Source organism: Rhinolophus sinicus, linkage group LG07 (genome assembly GCF_036562045.2).
Source record: "Rhinolophus sinicus isolate RSC01 linkage group LG07, ASM3656204v1, whole genome shotgun sequence".
NCBI lineage: Eukaryota > Metazoa > Chordata > Mammalia > Chiroptera > Rhinolophidae > Rhinolophus > Rhinolophus sinicus.
Window position 1 is genome coordinate 33,397,306 of NC_133757.1, and position 23,601 is coordinate 33,420,906.

Sequence of the window (23,601 nt, forward strand, 5' to 3'; positions counted from 1 at the left end):
TGCCCAGTTCTGCTCAGCTGTCTCTCCACTCGGTCAGTGTTTGTAAACATATTCGCAATACACTCAGGAACCTTGGAAGAACAACTTTTAGGGGCAGTGGCTCTTTAGCTTTCTGTTAGATAAAAGGCTCCTTAACTTTAGATAGTATTAGGAGTAACATTCTCAGGTTAAGATTCTATAGTTAGTATAAGCTATACAGTCTCAGGAAAGGCATCATTTTAGGAAAAGTATTACATGTGATCATTAGGGGACTGAGTTAGAGGTTTATTTCTTCTGTATAGAGTTTTGTATATCTTATTATTAAAATAAAAGGCAATTATCTTCAGAAGGCTCCATATGCATCCCCTCGTGCAGTCACTGCAAAAGTGGGGTAGACCTCATATGTTGTATATGCTGCTAAGTCTTGTCCAAGGGTCATTGCTTGCTTGAGCTGAGCTGCAGACACAGGTGCAGTTGTGCCAGGGACAGCGTATCCTGGAGGAGGAGGCAGAGAAAATTTAATGAAAGGGATTCTGATTTGCTTCCCTTTGGCTTATTGTCTTCTTTTTTGGAATATGTGCAAATTCTTATATGTCCATTTTAAAAGGTGCTCTCAGGGAACTCATTCTTTAGGGAACTCATTCAAAATGAGGTCAGAAACCTGTGTCAGAATCACTTCCCTCTTAAATAATTAGAAACATTGCGGATAGATTCCAAGAAACAGAAATTTAACAGGATGCTGAGTTGATTAAAGTTTGCGATTTAGAACTTTTACAGAGGGTCTCAAAATTTATAAAGGAGGGGAGGATCGGTTGGTACGGTATGGAGAATGGGGGCTCTGTGGGTCTGCTTCTGCTGCACACTCAACCCCTACCTCAATGAAATGTTAAAACCGGTTGCTTTAGTTATCTAAGAAGTATGTGTAAGAACTGGGGAGACCAGTAGGAGAAATATTTAAAGTTCTAGCATGTTTTTAGAGTTTAGCACCATGAAAGCAAATACCTAGCCTGCCCACAATTAGACCTAACCATGAAGGACAAATAATATCTTCTCAACCTTCCTTTAAGCTGTCTTTGGTGTATTTGCAGGCCCTGAAGTTTGTCCTCACTCTCAGAGAAACAAGGGGTTTGACTGATAAGGAAATCGTCATGTATCTAGTTGATTAATATTAACTTTTGAAGAAGACAGCATAGCAGCTATTATCTAAAAGCAATATTTCCCTGTTAAAGTTTTGACCCAAACCTAGGCATTTCTGAAATGATCCAAATATTGTAAAAGATGACCAAAAAAAAAAAAAAAAAAAAAGAAAAGTATACTTAAGCAATGAATGGGGACTTGATTTAAAAAAAACACACAAAAGCTCATTTGGTTTATGTGCTGTGGAAGTCTGCCCAATCCCAGACACATTGATTTCTTTCTGGTGGCTTCTCAGGAGGTGGTGGCAGGAAACTGGCTGGACTATTAAAAAAAAATCAAATCCACCCCTTGGCTCGTGCACTTTGGGCTGTAATGCTGACTAATGCACTAGTGAAGTTTGCTACATTTCCAAGGATATGAGAAATGTGTTAACGATTACTTTCATAATTTTGGAAACAGTATTTCTAAAGTAAGTAAGTGAAGGTATGTGTAGCATAGATTTATCTCTAGGGATTTTGAATTTTCTTTTCCAATTTGGCTAATTTCTTAAGTGCAGGAGTATTTGTGTTTCAAACAGATTACTTCCTTGCAACCTATTATTGTCTGCTTGATTCCACAGTACAGCTATAAGAGGGGTTCTGATATTCTTAGGCATTCCCACGGCAACTCTCATGCCCTAAATATTTTTCACTTCACAGGAGCGAATAGAAGTGAGGATAAGACAAAACATTCTTGCATAAAAGTAAGTCCTTTCTGAAGTGAAAATAAACTTTAAAATTCTTCTGACAATGGCTCATTTATTTTTATAATACATTACAGTTAGGTGTCTTTAGGGTGCAGCTTTCTGCAAGACAGGGCTTCAACTTTCTCCAAGAACTGAGAAGTCCTGAGAGGTCCCCAGTCAACACCCTATTTTATGCAAAGCAAGTACTGGGCTGATGGCCCCAGTACAACCCAGGGGAGAATTTGCTCTCTGCAGTGGCAGCTGTTCCCTTGGTAACCTCTCAGGGGCACTCCATACATCTCCTGGTTCTACAGAACAAAACTGGAATTGAGGTCACATTCATGTGTGAAGCATGATTAGTTTCAGCTTCACGTGCCTGAGTGGAGGATATATTCACAATTTTTGAGAAATAAAAGAAAATGAGAGTTATTCAGGTGTTATGGATGTGAGGACTACAGAGTTCTCATTCCTTCATATACCCAATGTATGAATTAATCAATCAATATGAATGTCATAGTTCTAAATCTAGCCAGAACTCTTTGATTTGGGCTTATGGGGGGTGTACTAACACAACGACATGTCAGTGCGACACATTTCTTTAAAAGAAATAAACTTTCCTTACTAAAAAGGAATGGAGATACTCAAACTAAATGCTGAGGGAAAATTTCCAAAATAAATTTCTTATCTGGTCCTCTTTAATTTCTAGAGGATTCATTTTTAATTATCAGCATTTGTTGTGGGTACCTAATAAACGGGGAAAAGTCTTTTAAGTGTAACCCTGAAGGTATGTTGATCTACAGACAGGCTTTTTTTTTTTTTTTTTTAAAGTAATCAGCTTATGCCCCAGACCAAAATTACAGAACAGATAAAATGAGGTCTGATTATGCACATGTTGAAAGGATCTCTCTCTCTCTCTCTCTCTCACACACACACACACACACACACACACACACACACACACACACACACAGAGCTTTTGACTTAAACTAATTTAAGACAAATGTGATCTGCATATCTCTTTCAAAAATCAAAGTGATAAAAATAGAATTGAAGGTTAGATTTGGGGAGGGATCCCACGGATTGCTTACAAGCTGATAGATCTTGGCCAAATGACTTAATCTTTCCAATACTTGGTTTCTTCATCTGTACAATGGGCATTATGATAGAACCTATCTACCTTTTGTGGTATCATGAGCATTACTGAGATAATATAAAGCATTCTGGGCATTTAGGTGTGTCTGGCACACTGTGAGAGCTCAAATAGATATCAGCTGTTAATAGGCAGTTCCAAGGTCTCTTGCTAAAAGTAAAAACCAAACCAAAGCAAATCAGATACAGAAAGACTGACTCAAGATCACACAGCTGTTAAAGCTGAGCCGAAACCAGACCCCACTTCTGCTGCCCAGCTCAGTTCTCTTGAATGGTTCATACTTGAATGGTTCATTTATCTGGCAAATTCTTTTTGGTCACAGATGGCGTAAATCGGATTTATTTTGGGTGTTCACAAACAACTCTAGGGTCCACTGTACGAAGAAGGGTTTCCTAAACGCTCTCTTCAGGGTATCATTTCTGGTGCAATATTTCCATACCTGGAAAAGCAGTAGCAGCAGCAGCAGCAGCTGCAGTTGTAGCGTCAGCTCCATCAATGGGAATGCCCAGGGTCTGCAGAGTGTATTCGGCTGCATATGTCTTTGCTTCATCCACATAGGCGCTTAACTTCGGAGGTGTGAAAGCATGTCTGGAAAGTGTAGTCAGGGTAGGCGTTTTAAACTTGTGCTACTGAGTCAGGTAAAAATCTAAGGTGCTGCTAGCTTTTTCAGATGATAATAGAATGTTGTATGGGTATTTTTCATTCTCTTTGCTATTAAAACTTCTAAATGTATATGCATGTAAGAATATTTGTGGATTGACCTAGAACATCAGTGATTGATGACATTTCTGGAGCATAATTGTAACTCATTACATGGCTTTTCTAAGATACATGTGAAACACAGTTGTTCCTAAAAATATGTCGAAATGCAGGCTCAAGGTAAAATTCAGAGAGTGATATCCACTAACAGAGAGGTTGTATCTTTGGTCTAAAATTTAAATGACAGGACATGACATTATGTATGAAATGGCAATTTCATATGGTTGAACCTAAATACTACACAGACACATGAAAGGGCTACAATTTTCATATCTATTACATTTTACATCTGCAGTCCTCTGTTGGTTGATTATACTATCTGGTCTTCACTGTCTGTATGAAACTTAGGGGCTTTAAGATGCCAATCTTATAGGTGGCATATACATCCCAACTACACATCTCAACATTTGCGTTTAATGAAAAATGAGTAGGTAGTAGACTTGAATATTTCTCTCATTTAGATAGTGATAAACACATTTAATTTACAAGAGCCTCAGTCTAAAATGATTAGGAACTTGGAGAAGATACCCACATTGCAGGATTCTGGCTGGCCAGAGCAGGAATGGTTATTTTGTATAAGAATAGTTGTCTTTGATCTTGTCCAATGGCAGAGTGCAGTTGATATACTGGCTGTCCCCAGTTATTTTTCTGACAAATTTCTTCTAGTATCTACAAGAGTAAAAAAAGATTTCCCTTTCAAATGTCACATTTACATTATTTCACCAGCTTTCAGTTTTTTAAACTCTGCTCCTTAGAGTTTAAGCTGATATAAGAAGATATAAAATGCCACATGGTTTAATGACTCATAAAATTTAAGATGAACTCAATTTGAACTCCTTTTCAAATGTTAGTTCTATTCATTCATAAAAATCATTTTCACACCATTTATTCTAATGTTTTTAGTTTAGTCCATTAGCTGTAACTTTTTACTAATAGTTTAATTTTATGATTTGTTTGATATATTTATTCCATTTAAAAAAATACGATATTCTAGCACTGTCTGGATTTACTCATTAGTACCCTCCATCCTTCTGTTTATAATGGCTTAGAGAAAATAACCAAGAATACAGTATATTCTTATTTCATATTATTTATCATAGGGTTTTAACTTCACAGTTTCATAAAAATAGAGTTTAAAAGTTTAATGGGTTACTGTTTAATGTTGAGCATAAATAGATAGATGTTGAAAGTTGTGATGTTTTTGGCAAAACCCTAACTCTGGTTATTTTTACAATGATCTCATTTACAGCATCTTCCTGTACGCTTTTTTCCTTCTGTCATTATTCCAAACTGAATCGTGTCTAAAGGCACTTATCTTCTTCATCCTGAAGCCATGTGTGGTGACTCACAAGCCCCAATGCTCCCATTAGTCAGCAGATTTAGTAAACTGTGTAAAATAGGGCATACATCTGAAAAAGTAATTCTTTGGGATAGAACATTGTCCCAGGATGAATCTACGGAACTTATCTCATTTGTTCTAACACTAATCCAGCTGCAATAGCATAACATTTTCCAGTTTATTAAACTTGTAGATTGCTCCTATCTTCTCTATTAACTTTTCCTTTTAATATTCTTGTCTTTGTAGCATTCTTAGTTTTGTAGCATCGCTTGTCAGCTGCAAAACATTCTCCAGGTTCCTGAGCAATAGTAAATTGCTTTAACTGGCAGACATTCTGCCTTCCTGTCTATGCCCATTGGGTAAACACACACTAAAGGAGTACCAACTCTAACTACTGACTCTGCAGGGAAGCTCTTGTTCCTCTGCTCTTGCCGGAAGTTCGTAACTCCACCATGGAGTTGTTCAGGCTCCATGCATGTTGGCTGGGAGTGACATGGTCTTCAGTTTCTACACCATAGTTGCAGAAATTCAGGGACAAATTAGTTAAAGAACTTTCATTAGTTGATACAGATGGTTATTCACATACTAAGATAACGCATGACCAGTTTCTAATTAGGTTTGGTATAAAGAGCAGAGATCATTACTCATGCTATAAAAACTCTTAGAAATGTTATACTGAATTTGTGATGATTACTGGTTTTTATTTTCTTAAAAGATTTGCAGGTATCCCGGTACATTAATAAGGTTCCTTATTTTGAGATTTTAATGCAAGGTAGATTAGATGACTAGTTTTGTGTTTTCTGAGCAGAGCTTCATCATGGCATTTACTAGATTTTATTATAATTGTCTGTATATTTGTCAGTATCCTCTCATTGAATTGGCATATAATTTCCCCCAGTTTTATTGAGATATGATTGACATATATCACTATATGAATTTCAGGTATACAGCATGATGGTTTGACTTACATATGTTGTGAAATGATTACCTTAATAAGTTTAGTTAGCATCTATCATCTTATATAGCTACAATAAAAAGAAAAAGAAAAAAGGAAAAAAAATTCCTTGTGATAAGAACTCTGAGGATTTACTCTTAACAACTTTCGTATGTATCATACAATGGTATTAATCATAGTCATCTCATCTTATACATTACATTTCTACTACTTATTTATCTTATAATTAAAAGTTTGTACCTTTTGACTACCTTCCTCAAATTCCACCCCCCCCCCCATTATCCACCATTGGCAACTACAAATCTGATCTCTTTTTCTATGAGTCTGGATTTTTCTTTTTAGGATTCCACGTATAAGTGAGATTATACAATATTTGTCTTTCTTTGTCCAACTTATTTCACCTAGCATGATGCCCTCAAGGTCCATCCATGTTGCCTCAAATGTCAGGATTTCCTCCTTTTTTCTTTTTTAAAAATATGTTGATCATTTGTGCATCTTCTTTGGAAAAATGTCTATTCAGGTCTTTTGCTCATTTTTTAATTGGATTATTTTTGTGCTGTATATTAATAATTTTTGATGGCAAGGATTCTGTTGTATTCACTTTTGCATCCCCAGAGCCTATCACAATGCATGCCCAGTTAATGGTTTTTGAACAAGCAAATGATTGCTGTTTACCACTCTGATAGGCATTTTTTTAATTGCTTAGATTAACAGGGTTAAGAGAAATCTTAGATGAACTAATTTGTGTGTATAAGACAGCAATTAGTCTTATAAAAAAATACCGATGAGCTTTTAGAAAACCAAGTTTTCTATTTGACTGAAATCATAAGGCTCCTTCCATAAATTTAGGGCTTATACCTTTGGGGTAAGAGTAGGAAAATTTCTTTTAGAATATACAAACTGTAACTCTGGACAACTGGATATTGGTTATTCAGTAAAAGCGTCTCTGCAGAGACACCAGCTGTACCTTCACAGGGAACACTCTAAGGGTTAACACAAGTCCTGTTTTATGTTATTTTTAACCCTGGTTTGTTATTCAGTTTTCGTACTGGAACAACTTTTAATTTTCCAATAATAAAAACCACAGTCTCGTGCAGAAATCTGGAAACTTAGAACTGTGAAATGAAAGCAATAAAAACTCACCATAATGCCACTGCCCAAATATAATCACTGTAGAATACTTGATTTGATATGACTATGGCACCTCACACTTAATGTGAATAATGATATTACCATAGATTGCGTGGTGGTTTTTCTTAAAAACAGTGTTTGTGAGAAAAGATGTCCTAAATGGTCTATTCATTCCCTCTCGTGCATACTCTTCATTTGCTCACCAACCTGGCTTATGCACAACTGGCATTTATTTTCAATTAAGTTTATTTGCTTCATATTATTTTGTTTAAGGTATTGGTTGATAATTCTTAGTAGCTCTCAGGATCTTTGCATTTCAGTAGAAGATTATTGAAGTTGTCAAATTTTATAATTAAAAAGGAAAAGAGTCTATAATGGAACAATAGAACTCGATACTCAGCATTCTTTCCTAGTACATTATGCTGATTGGTCACTTTATCTACATAAAAACAAAAAACAAAAAACAAAACAATAGTCCAAGTAGGGATCAAGTCAAATCATTTGATGAAAAGTGAACTAGACGGTCTTTGGTTCAACTTAAAGAAACTATCTCTGGAATAACGTTACCCACCTGGGGAGCGAGTTTAATTCCTTGGGGTTTTAAGGTGACAGGATTCATTGGGGTGAGCTCCATCCCAGGTAAAAGATCATAGAGTTTGTCTTCTTTCTTGTCTCCTTTGACCTGGTATCCACGACCCAGGCCTGTATATGCCAAGTAGCCACGGCCGCCCAGTCCTCTCACTCCCGCAGCCCCTACAGGTACATTCATGTAAATTTCTAGGAATGTAAGAAGGCATTAAGCTGAATCAAACCACCAGAAAATCACCCTGAATCTTACTGTAATGGAAAAGTTAGCCCAAGTCACATTGATTATTGCCCTGAAGATGGGGAGAAAACTCTAGGATTCTAATGTAATGAAACTCAATATAAGGTGGGGTTCACCATAAGTGTCTTTTTTTTTCCTTCTTTCTTTCTTTTTTTTTTTTTTCTTCTTTTTTAACTACCTGGAAGAAAGCAGTATGTACTATCAAAGCTACTGATGAGTACAAGAACCACTTTAAATTTTTGGTACAGAGAAAAATTTTGCAGTTTCTGACTTCAGTTAACCTTTTGTTGACATTTATTTTCTGTAGAATAATGTTGGGAAAGTGCTTTTTAAAAACATCCAAGCAAAATATGATTACATATATTAAAATCAGTCTTGCATTTTATTTTTTTGTCATTGATCAGTAAATCAGAAACGAATTCTAGCTTTCCCAATGACCTGTTGGAAAACCAACATGTAGAAAGCATTTTAAGTTCACCATTTTCTCTCTTATGTTTTGTCAATATGAGAAGTAAATTTCCATTGAGTTTCATTAATAGATTCCTTTTGATTTTTTTGTTTTGCCACATTGCTACTTTGATTTCCTATTGGTAGCATAAAGATAAAAATGTTAAATTGATTACCCTTCATCCGTGAATATCATTCATTGATTTCTTTCTTGTTATAAGACAGGTATTTTTTTCCTTTGGAGTAGAGTGTTTTTTTTTTTTTTCTTACATTACAACTGGTTGACAACTTATATGTAATGTATGGATTGTTTATGATGTTATTTTAGATTATAAATACATAGGTTTTAATGACATAATTTGTCATTATATAGACTGATTATCCTAAAGGACATCCTGATGATTTCTTTTGCATTACTATGTTAGGGGAAGTGATTGTATTATGCGTATAGGACTTTTAAGCCTTTTGAAGACTAGAGCTCTTAGGATGATGGTCAATTCAGTTCTCCTGAAAAATAGTAAAAGACAGTAAGATAATTGTTTCCACAGTAATCTGGACATGCCCCTTTGCTTCTAAGTCAAGCCCAAGAATAGATTTAAATACACAGTTTGTTGAATTGCCTAGAGTGATGTCATATTTGGAAGCTAGAACTGGGAATCTTTTGGTATTAGCCAGCTCCTAGCAGAACCACTATGAAGGATCCCATTAGGCAGAGACAAACTAGTTTCTTGGAAATAAAAAAAATGCTTTCCTTATTTTTAATATTGCTTGATGTAACTGAACTCAGAAAACTGCTGGAACATTTGGAATTCTTTTAAGATTCAATAGGAAAGATTTATTGTTTAGCAGTCAGATTGAGTTTTTTTTCCTTCTGTTTGTGCTTTAATATTTAGTTACCCATATCCTGAATAAGTAAGTTGATTTCCTTAGTAATGTGGCTTTTTAGAAGGCATAGCACATATTTCCTGGGGGAGGTAGATGAAAGTATCTCATAGATCTGTTAGAATATATTTATGATAATTTGTGATTTATAACTGAAGATGATGCCACCGAGTTACTATTTAACGCACATGTGCCTTGACATGTTTTTGCTATTTGTGGTGATTGGTTTCCATTGGACTGCCTGCTGTCAGGAAGTTTTGTAATGAGTCACATATGATGGCAATATGGTAGTTCAATGATAAGGGAGAAGCTAACAGTTGTGGACCTGAGTTTTAGTCTGTGCAAATTTTACAGGTCCATGCAAAGATCAAATGTGTGCATCAACTCATTTGCATCATGTTGTGACCAAGTTTTCTCAATAACCAGTTGTAATGTGAAAAAGGATTCCTGCTGAAGGAAAACTATTGATGTAACATTTGATTTTTCATAAACAATTTTCCAGTCCTTTTCTCCCAGTGCACCCATCCAACTTGTCTAAGGCTATTGCAATACAAATCATTTAAAATTAAGAGTTATTCTAAGGCAAGAGCTGATTAGTGTTACCTCTGACAGAAGGGGCTCGGATAATGGCCCTGTTGCCAAGATGTCCTTTGGTGGCTGGGAAATGAAGGCTGGGAATCGTATAGGCCTGGGGGGCATAGAAGACAGGAGCTCCAAGGTAGGCTGCAGTGGGATCATAAACATGACCCAAAGAGTAGGTGTACTCTCCTTGCATCATGGTGGCCCTTCCACCTGTGCCTCGGGTATACCTAACATAACTGTCCTTGTCCACTGGTTTGGCTAGGGTCACTTCAATGGGGGAACCATCCAACACCTGTTGTGTAGAGAGCAAGGAAAAAGCAATAAGAGAAGATATGAAGACAATCAAGTGTGGCTGAGTCCTTGTAATGTGTCTCCTTTGGTGTTAGCCTATTTGCTGCTATGTGTACTGACTGCCTCAATTACATGTATCTTGTCTCTTTATAGGCTGGTACTTGTGTGCCAGTCAAATTTTCCCTGAATGGTTTTATTGATAAGTTGCATATAAGCTGCCAACAGTTTTGACAGTGACAAATTGGCCACCGTGCATTAATGTATTGGTTATACATTTATTATTTGAATATAGTCACTGACACAGACAATTATGTAGTATTTTTAATGTGATATATGTGTTTTAAATTACATATTTATATCATTATATAATTCTAAGACATTTAAGTCAATTATGGATGGAATATAATCTCCACTACCTAGCAAAGTACAATGAAGGTGAAAGGAAATCAATAAAGAGATCTTATCAATTATTAACATCTTGGCATGAGCAGCCCAGTTAGGGCTTTCCAGCTGCCAGCCAGCTAAGTGTTTTTTTTCTTAGAGCAGCTATACAATAAGTAAGTTTTCACTGGGGCCCTAGTCAAGGAAGAGGAATATGTGAGGCTAGTGCATTGTCCCCATAGGTACTTTCTTATGAAGCAAACTTTTGGTCTGCTGAACAGCTGAGAAGTAACACACAGGGATGGCACAGGCAGAATTGAGATTTCTCAACTCAATCACTCCTTAAAACTTTTCCTCAAGAATTATTGAAGTGGTTCTATTCTGACACATTTTTGACATTGCGAACAGCTCCAAATGTTGACGATAATAGCTGTGTGTAGACCAACATGTGTGACTCACTTCTATGTACTGCTTGCATACCCAATAGACAAAGATAGCTCTCAATAAATACTTGATAGATTGATGTATTTCTTATCAAGGGACTATGGGTTGTGAGAAAGCATTTGAGGCTTCTTTCAAATATGAATATGATGAGCCTCTATTTTGTATAAAAAAGAGAAATGATATAAAGTGTACCTGCAAAAATCCCCTTTCACAGCAGTTAAGTGTACACCCTTATTTTCTGATTTCATGAGTGATTCAGTGGTTCCTGGATCATTGAAATCTCCTGGATAGAGCCTGCTTCGTGGTCATCGTGACCATATTGTTCAGCCTCTGGGGCAGCTTGTCCCTAGTTCCATGTATCTACCCTACTTTTTAGTAGCAGGAACCAGTATCAAATATGTTAGATCGGACAGACTGAAAGATAGAATACAGCTGATATTCAACTGTCTTATACTGACGTTGATATAATTAAAAGAAGTAGACTTGGAGTATTGGGTGAACTTGGATATAAGATTTTTTGTATCTTCAGTCCTATGTTGAAGAAGATGAGACACCAAAACTGGTCTCTGCTTATAGGCACTTCCATAGCAAAAACATTCTTAATGGAATGATTCTTTACTGCAATGTCAGAATTCTTATTGTAAATAGATTTTGTTTTGCATTCCTCTGCCACTCAAATAGTGTTTGAAACTCAATACTGTATTTTAGTTATTTAGTTCAGACATTTCAAGAGCTAAGACAATATCTTATTAATATGTATAGCCCAAGCTCAGCAAAATTTCTTACATATCACTGACATCCACACATACTTACAGAATAAATGAATAATCACATCCAAAACTCAATTCATCAGTTTTCTCTTCAAATAGGCTTCCCTTCCTGACCAATATTTCTTAAGAGTATTGTCCTAGTTTCCCATATTGAAAACCTATGATGACTTTTCCTTCTTTCTTACCCCTATATCCAATCAGTTCCTGGGTGCTTTGAATTTATCACCCGTAGTCCTGTGTAAAGCTCTCTTCTACATCCCATTCGCACCCTAGTTCAAGCCCTTATTTCTTCCCATTTGGGTGACTGTAATAGCTTTTTAACTAGTTCCAATTACACCTCTTTTCCTACTCTATAAAATTTCAACTCTTAGTAAGTTAATTTCCCTAAATTGTAAATATGATCATTACAAATACTGGGATGCCAAAAAAATGTATACAAATGGACCCTTTGGTCAACGTTGCTCAAGCCCTAGTTTGCCATAGTTTGCTGTAGTCAGAAGTGTCTGGATGCTGACGGTAACCACTTTGAGCACCTCTTGTAACTGCAGAAGTAGAATGTGACTGCTTTTGTGACATCCATTGTTATTGCTATATATTGAGTATTACAATTTTAATACAATTTTCCTTTCTTAAAATGTGTATGTATTTTCTTGGCATCCTCTGTTGTAAATATGATCATTCATTGCACAAAAAACTTCAAAGTTTCACCTGGTCTACAAATTAAATATGAATATCCATATGCATACTCAAAAGCCTTCATAGTTCCTAGGCAAACTTACTTTTGATTTTTCTGACACCACATTATAGTTAAATATAATTATAATATTTATTTTATATTTAATAATAATGTTGAATATATATTTAACTACATACTATATGTGTAAATTGCTATAAATTGCTAGGTGTAAATATATAGCTTTAAAAATTGGAAAATTTTCTATTGTAATTATTCCAATTTTTTCAATTATTTATAAATTAATCATAAATCAGCATTTAATTTAATAATCCTATAATAAATAATCCTAAATTAGCACTTAATTCATGATTATCCCTTTTTAGCAATCATTATATATACTTAGGAATGTTTCCAAATTGAGAAAGCTTAACCTGCAAATTGTTTCCAAAGTAATAATATTTTTATGATATTAAAGGTCATACTCAATGATGATGAAATAATGTTTTGCTTCATAGACATGTATTTAAATATGCATTAATTTTTGCTTTGCAGTTTTCTTTTTGTATTTTCAAGTCAGTGCTTTTTCCCCTCAGGACTCAAACATTTCTGTAGGTTCTGGAGGAGCTCTTATGCCCGGCCCCTTCTGTGTCTGACGGGCCTATGTAGGGACATCCTCTGTCTACCCTCCAGACCTACTCCCTACCGGTCTCCAGCCTCTCTGTCCTGGGAGGGTGCTCTACATGGAGTCATCTTCAGGGCTCCTGGGCCTTCTGGATTATGACAGACTTTGGCCAACGAAGAATCCTGGCAGGAGGTTGGAGAGCAAGATAGCAGTGAGTTTGGGCCATTTCTTCTGGCTCCCTCTCTGAGAGGTCACCTTGGCCTGCCTGTGTCCCTTGAACGAAGATCACAACTTCTCTCCAAGAGCCCTGCTCCATAGGCTCCTCTCTCCCTGAGGTTTCCCTTTGCTTCTCCAGCCCCTGTCCCTTTGACTCAGGAGTGCCATGAGCCCTAGGTTTCTGCACTAGCTCTTTTGATCCCCTACCCACACTCACACCTTTGTAATTAGTGTCTTTGCCATCTGTCTCTTGTTAGGACTGACTGCAGCAAGGTGTAATAGGGGAACCAGCCTTACATGCATTGTGTTCTAACCAAATTGATCTACTTAAACTGTTCTCCAATCATATCTAACTCTTTTCAAATTGCATGCCTCCAAGACTGCTTCTCTTTTGCCATGATTTTTTCTTTTGGAATTCTGCCCAGTTTTCATGGGTTCTCTTAGATATTCTCACCTCCATGAAGATATGTATTCTGATTTATTATGAGCCACTCCTCCTTTGAACATTCTCCCCATGTTTTGCCTTTTTTTAAAATGAAATTTATCTGTACTTTGCAAAGATGTTTGTTTACTTGTCTTATTCTTCTGGCAGACTTTTAGCTCTTTGACAAGCATCTTTGGTTTGGTTATTTTCATATCCTGGACATTATTTCACATGCTAAGTGGTCTACAGAAGTTTTTTTAATGTTTATGGGATTGATAAGAAAATGTTATATTGGTATCTACATACATATTAGAAGTAAGGATATAAAAGTTTTTCCTCAGTCCTTACTCTTGGCAAGATGAAGAAGTTCTAAACCTTCCAGAATTGGAAGATCAAACTCTGAGGGCAGAACGATAACAGCTACCTTGACATTTTTTTTTTAAATAATCATCAGCCTCCAAAATACTGCACTACAAAGATGATAATCTCTTTGCGTAATGAGTAAAAATTGGAATGGGAAAAAAATACCTGTAAATAATCTACCCCAATAACCTCTTTCTAAGGAATTTTAGGGCCAGTGGCTTGTCCAAATCAGCCAAAATCAGAGATAGTGTTGGACATACGAGCCACGTGTTCATTGTACTTTCCATCACTTCTCTTTTGTTCATCTTAAATGGACTGAGGCAGCCATGTCAGAGATGGAGAAGCTTGAGTGAGATAGGCTTGCAGGATTGTTCTTTTGAATAAACGTCCACACGAAACTTTGATGGAATTCATACAGATTTTATCTGTTTCCTATATTACCTTCCCATTTAAAGCTTTCATAGCCTCAACTGCATCTTCCCTGTTACTGAAGTGCACGAAAGCATAGTCTCGGATTTTCTTCACCCTCTCCACAGCACCTGTAAATAGAGTGAAAGTGTTATTAAAATGTTGTTAAAGAATCTCGTTCCTTACTCAATATGAAAAGTAAAACTTTTGCCTAGAGAGAAGTTAAGTTGGAAACTTTTTAATATTAACTTGCTAACCATTTAACATGCCAATTATCCTCTTTTAGTTATATTGACTTGGGTGTATCTTGAGAGACCAAGTTTTCTTCTTTTATGCTGCTTTTCAAGAAACAGTATAGGATGGGACCTTATGCCAGGGAACATCAGAAGAGGAGACAGGTTCTCTTTTCTTCCTCCCCCTGCCAAAGTTCGGCTAGCCTCTTAGATCCAAGGTCACAAGGCAATTAGAGTTTCTACCCTACCACACGGTTCAATGGTTATAAACTGGTTTCCTTAGGAATAGTAATAGTGCTGTAATGTAAAGATAATTTTAAAACATTGACGTCCTTCTCTCTCCCCTCAGCATTCAACCTTTGACTTCTTATGACGATGGCTGTACAGGGCAAAATTGTCTCGTCAGGCTGAGAAAAGTAAATAAAGGTATCTGAGACTATAAAACATGGGACATGTAATTAACTAAACTTCCAACATGGTCTTTTTCTTCCTTCATTGTCAGGTGGGGTAATTTTTGTGACTCAACCCCATGGTTTGTCTTGGTAACTGACAAGTAAGAAGTGAACCATGAGGATCTTTACCCTACCAGCCTTCGCTCCACTCAATCTTTTTTTAAAAAAAGGAACTATTTTTGTTTTATTAAATTTATTGGGTTGATTTTGGTTACTGAAATTATAAAGGTTTCAAGTGTACAGTTCTATAATACATCACCTATATCTTGATTCTTTAGTGCCATCCTCCACCTAGTCTTTCCTAGACTGTTAGCACCTAAGAACAGGCTGTGCATCAGGGGCATTTTCATATATAGTCTTCATCCAGTTCCTACCTAGTGCCTTGTGCTCAGAGGCCACTCAATAAATGTACACAGAATGAGCAAATATTATCACACTCTAACTTCGATCATCCACATTAGTCGAGAGGCATTTCAGATGATAATGGATTTAGGTGTTCTCAAATTCGTCTTTCAGATATTGACATTGGCTTGCATTTTTGAGCAATGTCCACCTCTACCTGCTTTATGAAATTTTGATACATGAAAATTTAGCCTCATAAAACACACAAATTAGAAAGTGAGGAACTGGTTTTCTCTACAATAGGTTTCACCACTTGGCTTATTTGAATGTGTTTCTTCCTTGTTGTATAGAGTTTATCTATTGACCATCATTTGGCAGAGGGTGAAGCAATAAAATATGAGTGGTAATCCATCAGCAACGATGAAAAAGACTCTCTGAAATCATAATACAGGGAATTAGAAAAATATTACTCTGTTCATTATCAATTTGTCAGCAGACATCAATTACCTGAAGAGAAACACAACTGTAAGCCAAAGGGAAGATTATCAGAGGGCATGGTTCTCAGGCCAGGAGTTTCAGCTTCAGTCTGGAACTTAATAGAAATGCAAATACTGGGGCCCACCCCAGACATATTGAATAAAAAACTGGAGACAGGGCTAGCAATCTCTTTTTAACAAGCCTTCCAGTTGACTGTGTTGCTAAACTGTTTTAGGAAAATCAGATTTTGTAGACTGACTATAATTAGAATTTCAGCAGGTACCCTTAGGCCATACTAGGGGAAAACATACATTTTCAGTCCCCAGTTTCCACTCTGGTTGTCGTTTATTTATCTGAGTGGCAATATACTATTTTCGGGTTAACCAGGGTTAAAAAGATACATGCTCAAATATTTGCTGGGAATGTTTTTGTTCCTCTGAGGGATCCAAACTTTAAATAGAAATTTTAAAGAATTAGTTTCCTGCTTCTTTACATAAAATGTTTTAGATAAGTATAAACACATCCTTTCCACTGGAAACAAACTAGTTAGCTCTGATTTTTTTCTTCCAGGACAGCAAAAGTCTGCAAATAATCCACTCTCTGTAATTCAGAGACAAAGAGAGAAAGAAGAAGAGAGAGCAAGGTAGAATACATCTGATTGGCATTTATTATTTTCATAAAAATATGGGGCCTGGACATGTGTCTCCAACATGCATACTGGGAAAGCTGATAATTAATAACTATGAAAGGAAACAGCTTTTTAGTAGTTTCTTATTCCAGCCCCTTCCACACACACAAAAGAAGGTAATGTTTTAATTAGATAAAACTAAGAATTATTATTCACTCTGGGAAGGTAGAAAGTCAAGAAAAAGTCAGGGGTGGCTATGAAGCAATATTTATATGTGTGTATGTCAGTTCCTTTGCCCACAACGAAGTCAACTTTCAGATCTCAGCTTATGTGTCACTTCTCCTAAACACGAGTCTTCTCTGCACCCCAAGAATAGACTGTCATTCCTGTTATTCTTCTGGAGCATCTTAAACTCCTTCCATACACACATCACCTGTTAGCTTCTCCCACAGTTCCTAGCATATAGGAGCTACTAAAGTAATGACAGTTGAATGTATGAATGAGTAAAGGAGTAAGGGTGGGGTATGGGAGTCATAAGGTTGTGAAGAACGTTCTCTTAACCAGACTGATTCAAATCCAGGATTTGCCACTTGCTAGCTGTATGATCCTGGGCAAGTTACTTAATTGCTCTGGGTCCTAGTTTTCTAATTCAGAAAATAATGGAAGTAGTAAAGTAATGTACATCACAGGGTTGATGAATAAATGACACATGCTGTGAAAGTGTCTGGCACATAGTGAGGCAATCAATCATTTGCAGTCTCTATATCAGTTATGGAGTTATAGTTGGTGGTATGGAGTCATACCATATACTAAAACGGCAGGGAAAGCAGAGTTCCTGAAGGATGGAAATAGACAAACCTCTGGTGAATCTTTAAAACGGGAGAAATGACATCCTGACTAATTACCTTTAGGACCAATCATTAGCTTATTCTGTTACACCTGACATAGCACCCGGAGTTGGAAACAGGCAACATGACTACGTGAAGTGAATATTCTCAGGCAGTTTTAACATGATGGTACCATGGCCCATGCTTAGCAACCACCTAGAATTAGTGCCTGGAGACAGAAAATTCTCATTTATGGAAAGGTGTCCCCACAGTGATAAACTTAGGCCAGAGTGTGTTTCAAGACACACTAATCCCACAAGGTGGTCTGACAGAAAATGGGATTTATGGTCCAAATGTTTGGAAAATCTGGCATCCTACATCTCCTCTTTTTGGAGACGTTCAAAGCTTATTAGAAGATTAAGGACTCCGATAAGTCCCACAATAAAAAGAAAGCTGTTTAAATTTGCTGAATCTGGTGTTTACAAACTTATTTGACAATGGGCCCTTTTTATCAGTAACATCTGCTAACAGTGTGTAGAATTAATGTTCTGTAGAACTGGCTTTGGGAAATGCTTCTTTGGACATAGTTTCTTGAAATGCTTTACCTGTCTCAGTGCTATAGTTCCAATATGAGAAAAAAAAAAAAGAGGGGGACTCAATCTCATGGCTTAACATTGATACTGAAAAGTACTGTTAACAAGATGAGCAGCAACTGGTTATCCTCTCCCACTTTCCCTCTATTCCTTATCCTTCCTCTTCACCCAAATGAGTTTCCTAGACATAATTATCACCTCATTACATATGTACCTAAAGTCAGTCATATTCCATTAGACCAGTGATTCCCAACTGGAGGTATTTTGCTCTTCAGGGTACATTTGACATTGTTTGGAGACATTCTTGGTTATTAATTCTTGGGGGTTGCCATTGGCATCTAGTGGGTAGAGGCCTGGGATCTGCTAAACATCTCATAATGCACAAGACTGACCCTCACAACCAAGAATTATCTGGCCCCAAATGTCAAGAGTATTGAGATTAAGAAATGCTGCATTAGTCTATAGATATGGCCATGTATTCATTAGTACAGTAAATATTTATTGAGCATCTATTATGTGCCAAGCACAAAGACAGGAGCTGAAGAGACCAAAAGAGCAAAAGGGACTCACGGAATTTATAGTTTAGTGAAGGAAATATGTATTTATTAAATAACCACACAGATAATTGTCAAATTATAATATTGATAAATATCATAGGACCATATATCCCTGTTTTCTAATCTGAAGGTAGGAATATAGTTTTAGTACTCTGCATGCAATTATGAAAATAATAAATGAGAGTTATCCTATAAAAACTTATGGGGAGTAATCTTAAGATAAGTGTTTTTAAAGTATGTTTTGTAAAAGTAATGTTCTGTGGTATGTCCTACCTGGTTTAATATTATTGAATTCTTTTTCAATCATCTCTTCAGTGGTAGACAGCATTAGGTTTCTTACATATAGGATTTTCACTGAAGACATTGTATCTTCATCAACTTCTACTTCTGGTTCTGCCCAGTCTACTGCAATAGGGTGTCCCCATAATTGAATTCTTCCTGTTGAAAAGGATTAAACGTATGATGAATTATGTAGAAATCAGGACATTATCTCAGTTCATACTGATGGCCTTTTAAATTGAACTGGCCCGTGAGATCTCTACTGAACAAGAAGAGAAATATTAAAAGAGGTGATTATTGATTTTAAGAGACATTCCAAGTAAATGTAAGCTGGCTAGAAGGGAGTTCTGTATGACAAGTGGCTTATCATAATGATTGAGTATAAAGGGAACTAGGATGTGGTTTGAAATGGAACAGAAATGAGACATCAGTGGGCATGTTTGGGTTTTAGAACAGCTCCCGCAGGGTGAAGGTAGACATTGAAAGTGAGATGGTAAAAAGGGAGAAATGAAAAATAATGGCTTTAGTACTCATACATAGAGTCTGACCTCATGAAACATTAGAAAGTCAGTAAGAAGTATGTTGTTTCTGTTGGAATATGTGTGGCCAAGGGCCACAACTGAGCTGTCCTTAAAATGGTGCATGGGCAGGGGTTGGTAGGGCTCAGGCATCCCTACTTTGTTTTCCATCCCTTTCACTTGGTCAGGGCTCCGATCAACTGTGTTCCCTCCTAGTTCTCTCTCTTTCAGAACATGGACAACTCAGGAATCTAAAGAAAACAAAATTAAGAAATCAAAGGGCAATGGAAGAATCATAATGAGAAACTGAATTCTTAAAAGGTTAGTTGTTATCTATGACTACATATAGTATTATTGTATTTCTATAATTGTGATTCCTATAATTTATTGAGTGTCTTGCACTATACTATGTGTTTCCCATATGTTATCTCAGTTCCTTCTCATAGTAACTCTGTGGGGAGGGGAATGGCTTTCTCAATTTTACAGAAGAGGAAATGAGCTTTTGAGAAGATAAGATACCCAGATCTGTTTCACTTCTTCACTGCTCCCCTGTTTATTATTCAGCCCTTGTACCCCCCTACACAGCACAGATCCATGTTGAAGTGATGAGAGGAGGGTGAGGGTCAACTCAATTTTAAATTTGATTTAAAATCTTTTTGTTTTTTATTAGTTATTTTGGAACAATGTTTATCCTGGAAGCAATAAAAAGCTTGAGGGAACAAAATCAGAAATTCTAAGTACTGGTAAGGGTTTAGTTGTTTAATTATTACACATGGAAAACAATTATTTTCAATCAAAATGCATCTTTTTATTCTTTGAAAAGTAGTCAGTGAAAGCATCTGTGGCATTGACATTGTAAACCCAAAGAAAAGACACATCCCAGTGAATTAGGTGATCCTAGAAACGCTGGCTCTTGCTATCCCAGCCAGCTAGGTACCTTGTTCTACACTGCTTCCCACAAGACTGTTTTCTTCCTTCCCCTCCCCTCCTCTACCTTTCTAGTCCTTCCTTTCCTTTACCTTCCATTCCTTGTCCTTCCCTTCCCTTCTCTTCCTTTCCTTTCCATTCTTTTCCCTTCATTTCCCTTCCCCTTCCCCTTCCCCTTCCCCTTCCCCTTCCCCTTCCCCTTCCCCTTCCCTTTCCCCTTCCCCTTCCCCTTCCCTTCCCTTCTTCTTCCATGCTTCACACAGACTTTGCGGTTTGTCTTATCCCAAAGCCCTACAGCTCCCAGATGACTCCAGTTTCCGTAGCCCAGTGATTCTCAACCTTTGCTCCAGATTGAAAGAGCTTTAAAAAAATACTGAAACCTGGGTTCCACCCAGTGTTGGGCTGGACCCCGTTCCTACCCAAATGCAAGAATAGATTGTGAAATTTTCAGAATTCTGTGAGCCAGTTGACATCACCTTGGTAGCTTGGAATCAGCCACAGTGGGAATATTAATACCGTGGATATAAGCAAATGCTACAAATCAGGACTTTTGATTTTCTCCCGAGAGTTGGCTGTTAAAGATTTACCAACTCATCACTGATCCCTGGACTCTGTTTCCCAATTCTGATAGAAGTGATCTGGACCTCAGGACGCTTACAGTCACCTCAGTTCATTCTAACATGCAGCCAAGGTTGAGAACCACTGTTTTGCACACTGGTTTTTGCCTTCCCAGCCTGGGGCCATTGTAAGTCACCCAGGGACCTGAAGATCTCCAAAAGGCTAACGCGGACAGAAATGAGAGGAGGTATGGGAAGCAATGCCTTCCACAAATATCCTTGTGGAAATCAATGTTGCAGAGTGATTTGGGAAAATAGGCTTTGAAACCAGACACGTTCAAATATCAGATCAGTAATCCTGGCTAGGAAACATAACCTTTCTAGACATCAATTTCCTCATCTGTAAAACTGGGATAATAAAAGTATCGACTTAATAGGTTGTTGTGAAGACAAAAGAAGATGATGCATATAACAGACTCAGTTTATCACTTTTAAATGATTCAGTATACATTCTCCTCTTGATTGTCTACCATGGGCTGTAAGTTTGAATCACCTGAAGAGGACTTTAAACACTACCGATACCCAAATCTCCTCAGGTTGATTCAAATTTGTAGCCCACAGTGGACAATCATTATCTTAGATCACTGGTTCTCAAACTTGTGGTCTCAAGAGCAGTAGCATCCTGGGAACTTATTATTAATGCAAATTATGAGGCTCCACAGCAGGCCTACTAAAACAGGAACTCTGGTGGTGGGGTTCAGCAATCTGCTTTAGCAAGCCCTCCAGGTGATTCTGGCTAAAGTTGAAAGTCACTGTTAGAACTGATTTCCAGAACATTTTTAGTATTCTTTGATAGCCTCTGAGTTAGATGCAACATCTTTTTCCCATACATACTTCAGCAAAGATGTGTTTTGTCAAGAGAGAGCTGCCGCCGTTAACAGGAAATAGGTGGCCCAGGAGCCAACACATCATTTTATACAACAATTTTCTGTCTCCAAGTCTGGATTCATTAAGAAGGAAAAGCTTCTTGTGGGCCTTGCTTATCATGTTTCTTAAAGATCTCCTCATTCTTTAAAACTAGGCTGTGGGAGGATTGTCAGTTACTAAATTCGTTATTGTTGAATCTACGGTGAGGTAATAGATAGAGGGTCCAAATGGGTAATGCATTTTACTCTCAGGCCTCAGCAAAGATGAAAGCGTTTGCTCAAGATGGCTTATGCAGGATGATTGTACTTCATGGTGTTAGTTGGCTGATAAGGCTGACTAAAAGCCTGCTGAATGAAACTAGACTCAGCTGAGGCCAACTTAAAGGGTCACCGGCAGGGGGCGCTGCCTTGGATCATGATTAAGAGAGTGGATGGGGAGAGTGAGGTAGCTAGCGTCCATCTTGCGGGATGGTGGGCAGAGAATCCAGAGGGGAAAGTCAGGACCTTGAGTGGAAGCATAACAAACTGAAAATTTCTGAAGCCCAGCTGCTCAGCCCTGCCGACCTAGTCAGCTTGAATGAGGTAAAGACAGAAGCTCTTTGTACAGGTCAGCATGCTGTGGTTATTTTTGTTTTTGTTTGTTGGTTTGTTTTGTGAAGAGAGGGGAAGCTGATGAGAAGTTCAATATTCAGGAACACTGATTATCTGACCCCTAAAAACTATCTTTTTCCCATTCTGGACCCTCTTTTACTGTTATGTTTGCCCCCCCCCCCCCAATCATTGTGCATGTCTGTTTTTACAGATAATGAAGGAAGAAGGTGATTAATGTGGGCTCGACTAGTGACAGCAGTTTCTCAAAGATTTGGTGGCTGAGCTGGGGCTTTGTGCGCCCTGAGTCAGCAGAGCGAGGGGAGGGATATAGCCTTAGGAATAAAGGAGACAAAAATGAGAGTGGTGTTGTCTAGGACATTGAGGAGTTTGTCTTAATGGAGCGTTTTTATCGGGAAATAGAGGGTATCAAATACAGTTGTAAGGACTGGGACCGTGAATGGAAGGCCTTGAATGGTGGGCTCAGGGGTTTACTCTTTATTTCACCTGCAGCAAGGAGTTGGTGAATATTTTGGAACTGACAAATGAGTGACACCATTCAGCCTCTCAGCAGATGGAGACTGAATTCCTACTTATTTGCCAGAACTTGTTGAAAGGATAACATGATACTCTGTGAACACTAATCTCATGGTAACATTCAGGATGGTTGGGGTGCATCAGAGAGAGAGAGCAGAACTGGGAGAATAATTAGGAGATCTGGAAAAAACAACCGAAGGTTGGGAATATCTGCTTTTAGATTATAATGATGACCTGAGAACCGGATGGATTGGAGGGGTGTCAGTGGTAGAACTGTTGGTGCTGAAGAAAAGCATTGAAGAGGACAGCAAAATAGTAAGCTTGGGTCACTGAGAGGTGAGGTATGCTCCACGAGGAGCTTTGGTGACTCTGCACCTGTGAGTCAGATGACCTGACCACTGGGTAGTGAAGCAGCTTTAACATTAAAAATATGCTCCTCTCTAAAAAAGTTCAGCCATTTTGGAGGTTATCTCGTTTTTTTTTTTTTCACTGTAAGCTGCCTTTATAAAAATATTATTAAAAAACCTTCCCCAAGCTCAGAAGCCACCGTCCAATTTTGAAAATCTAGAGGATGAATCCTGCTCTTGGTTTTTGTTTTGAAGAATATGTGCAAGGGCAATGTAAATCCAGGTGTTTTTGTTGTTTTGTTTTCAA

The 23,601-nt window shown here is 37.5% G+C and overlaps 1 protein-coding gene across 5 annotated transcripts in view; it reads right to left on the reverse strand.

Annotated features, from left to right (window-relative positions):
* Positions 1 to 243: 243 nt before the first annotated feature.
* A1CF (APOBEC1 complementation factor) overlaps positions 244 to 23,601 on the reverse strand; it is a 72,744-nt gene continuing 49,386 nt past the window's right edge. For 3 of the 5 annotated variants that reach the window (XM_019738629.2, XM_019738651.2, XM_019738637.2), the window contains 7 exons: positions 18,889 to 19,053; positions 14,540 to 14,637; positions 9,933 to 10,203; positions 7,746 to 7,951; positions 4,282 to 4,418; positions 3,430 to 3,578; positions 244 to 474 (listed from right to left, as the gene is read on the reverse strand). In XM_019738629.2, the coding sequence (XP_019594188.1) occupies positions 323 to 474; positions 3,430 to 3,578; positions 4,282 to 4,418; positions 7,746 to 7,951; positions 9,933 to 10,203; positions 14,540 to 14,637; positions 18,889 to 19,053 (1,178 nt within the window). In that variant the 3' untranslated portion in view covers positions 244 to 322. The remainder of the gene's footprint in view (positions 475 to 3,429; positions 3,579 to 4,281; positions 4,419 to 7,745; positions 7,952 to 9,932; positions 10,204 to 14,539; positions 14,638 to 18,888; positions 19,054 to 23,601) is intronic. The other 2 variants (XM_019738644.2, XM_074339436.1) reach the window with 1 other exon arrangement.